This window comes from Onychostruthus taczanowskii, unplaced genomic scaffold (assembly GCF_017590055.1).
Source record: "Onychostruthus taczanowskii isolate IOZ18803 unplaced genomic scaffold, ASM1759005v1 scaffold64, whole genome shotgun sequence".
Classification (NCBI taxonomy): domain Eukaryota; kingdom Metazoa; phylum Chordata; class Aves; order Passeriformes; family Passeridae; genus Onychostruthus; species Onychostruthus taczanowskii.
In genome coordinates, this window is record NW_024504122.1 from 4,806,370 (window position 1) to 4,809,322 (window position 2,953).

Genomic DNA, 2,953 nt, shown 5'->3' on the forward strand with positions numbered 1-2,953 from the left:
AACCCAAACTCCATGTGCCTCTGTCCCCATGGCACTGCCGGCAGAGGACCCTGTCCCAGCTCCATCCCCACAGAGAGCTCGCCCTGCATCCCCAGCAGCATCGTGGCCCAGCAGCGATCCCAGTGCAAAGCCCGGCCAGGTACCTCTTGGAGCACACACCGGCTCCGATCCCTGCCTCCCTGCGGGAGCCCCAGAATCCCAGCGTTTGTGTCGCCAGCCCTGCAGGCTGCAGAGGCAGCGCCCAGAGCTGCCGGGCTAATGAGAAATGCATGGGACCCACATCTGGTAGCGATTGAGCCGGGAGCAGCGCTGGGAAGGGAGGAAGTGCAGATTTCCTGCAGCACAAAGGAAGGGAGAGGAATGTCCGTGGCAGAGCAGAGGCCCCAGCAGCCCCCTCCCTCACCTCCAGAGGGGTGCACAGGCAGCAGGAGGTGCTTGCTCCCCGCTGGCACTGCTGGAGAGTGTTCCTGGGCATGTGCCCTCCTCTTCCCTGGGCTGAGCCTCTCTCAGCTGCCCGGCCACCCCGCTTTCCACCCGCAGGGATGCACAGGCTCCCCAGGCCTGTCCACAGCCATGGCACACACTGCCAGAGCCTCCTCACCTCCCTCCAGCCTGCTGCTGCTCAGGGGCCCCACAGCCAGACACCCCCAGGCTTGAAAGCCCCTCAAAACAGCCTTGGGCAGGGAGCAGAAGCCCAGTGAAGCCATGAGAGCACTAAAGGCAGAGGCTGCCTTTACTGCTGACACTGAAGGGGACAAGGCAGGTGGCCCTGATGCCCTCACCAGTACAGGCAGCAGTGCCAGGGGAGGCAGCTGGTCTGGTGGTGTTTCAGGTGAAGCCTTTGTCACCATATCTGAGAATTACTGGCTGTCAGTGGGATTTTGGGTTGTGCTGCTGGGGGTATTCCCCAGAACAGCAAAACTCTGTGACAGCAGGTGACACACAGAAGGGGATATTTAGCAAAAGCTGCCATCAAATCTTCATGGAGGAGTATGACAAAGTGTTGGGCATGCTTTCATCCTGATCCAGGCCATTGCCCCAGTCGCAGCTGGGCAGCACAGCTCACAGCTCTGTTTTAAAGGACCTGTTACCCAGCAGCTCAGCAGAGCCTGCAGCACTCAGCCTTTCGCTGCTCCAGTACAGCAAAACCTCGTGGTGGTTCTGAGGAAATCATTCCATGGAGGTGTTGCTACCAGGCTGGGGGAAAGATGGGCAGGGGACAGGCTGGACAGATGGACACAGCAGGGTTAACTCCATAAGGTCTAAGTAGCCCAGACATAGAGAAATCTGCAGTCAGCCCACCCAAAGCCTCTCCAGCATCTCCAGGGATTTAGGGATCCTTGAATGGAAATTTAAGGCACTGAACTGGGGGAAAGAAAGTAATTTCCATTCAGGGATGTTTTCAGGATACCCTGAAATTTTGCTGGAGATACTCTGTGTTCTTCTCTCTGCTACTTCCAGTCCCCCTGAGCAGCAGTGCAGCTTCTGTAGGCTTTGAAGTCCTATTAAATCCAGTCTTTTTAAGGCATTTTTAACCCATTTCAATGAATCTTTCCTCTTACTAATTCAAGACAGGAACCTTTTCCTGTGCTCTACTGCCATGAATGCACAGCTCATCTTTCTCCACTTCTCATTTCCCACACCCCAGCATGCACGGAAGGACCCATCACCATCCCAGCATGCAACAGTGTGTTTTCAGGGATTGGAAGGGATCTGGGCAGCCGCCTTATCCTTCCCAAGGCATCCACAAACATTGCCCAGCACGACCCTGGCACAGTGTCCACAGAGGATGCTCCCCGCTCCACAGGCTGGAATGACTTCACAGAGTGCAATCCCACAGTGCTGGGGATACACCACATTTTTGGCCGTGGTTGAAGCCACCCTGTCACCCACTTTTGACTCATCCACTCCAAAGCGGACAAATTACGTCTGAAACGCTCCTGATAAAGTAATTTAAAACATCTGTAGCTGCTTCCAAGCTGGAGCAGGGGGATAGTCCGAGATTCCTCCCCGAGCATCCCATGGGGCGGAAACCGCCTGGAAATCCCCGGGGGGGTCCCGGGGGGGTCCCGAGGCTGTCGGGAGCGGCAGGGAGCGGGACGGGCGGGAACCACGAGCGGGAGCGGCAGGGAGCGGGGTATGGGCGTGGTCACAGGGAGGAACTGGGTCGGGATTGGCTGATTCCGGGGGCGGGGCTTGTGAAGGCCAGAGGGGCGAGGCTTGAGCCTCTCGGGGGCGGGGCGGGACGATGGAGACGGGGAGGGGCGTCCTGCGCATGCGCAAATTGCGGCAGGAGGGCGAGACCGCGCGGTTCTGCGCAGGCGTAGATTGCAAGAGGGCGGTGGGGGTGAGGGAGCGGGCGGGGACCATGGCGGTGGCGCGGCCCGGTGGGTTCGAGGCGGCCGAGCAGCAGCAGGAGGTGCTGTCCCGGCAGCAGGAGCGGCACTACCGGCTGCTGGCCGAGTTGCAGGCACTTGTCAAGGCGCTGCCCAGGTGAGCGGAGCCCGAGGGGGGCCGGGGGCCGCTGCCGGTGCCGGCGCTGACCCGGTTTGTGCCCGCAGCGCCTGCCAGCAGCGCCTCTCGTACACGACGTTGTCCGAGCTGGCGCTGGCGCTGCTGGACGGGACCGTGTTCGAGATCGTGCAGGGGCTGCTGGAGATCCAGCACCTCACCGAGAAGAACCTGTACAGCCAGCGGCGGCAGCTGCACAGCGAGCACCGCGGTACCGGGGCCACCGTGGGCGTAGTCCTGGGCCACTGGGGGGAGCGGAGAGGGGAGCGCTGGGGCGAGGGCCGCAAGGGCGGCCGGCCTGGGGCACGTGAGGGGAGGGACAGCTCGAGAGAAATGGGGGAGGCACTCCAGGGAAGTGATGGGGATCCTCCTGCGGGGGGAGAGGGGCCTGAGGCAGCTCTGGGGTGGGGAGGAGTTTTGGGGGGTACTGGGGGGTGGGACG

At 61.1% G+C, this 2,953-nt stretch overlaps 1 protein-coding gene across 1 annotated transcript in view; it reads left to right on the forward strand.

Moving 5' to 3' along the window:
- Positions 1–2,302: 2,302 nt before the first annotated feature.
- LOC121344508 (protein DGCR6) overlaps positions 2,303–2,953 on the forward strand; it is an 8,013-nt gene continuing 7,362 nt past the window's right edge. Inside the window, exons 1-2 of the mRNA XM_041420538.1 lie at positions 2,303–2,493; positions 2,562–2,722. Of these exons, the coding sequence (XP_041276472.1) occupies positions 2,369–2,493; positions 2,562–2,722 (286 nt within the window). The 5' untranslated portion in view covers positions 2,303–2,368. The remainder of the gene's footprint in view (positions 2,494–2,561; positions 2,723–2,953) is intronic.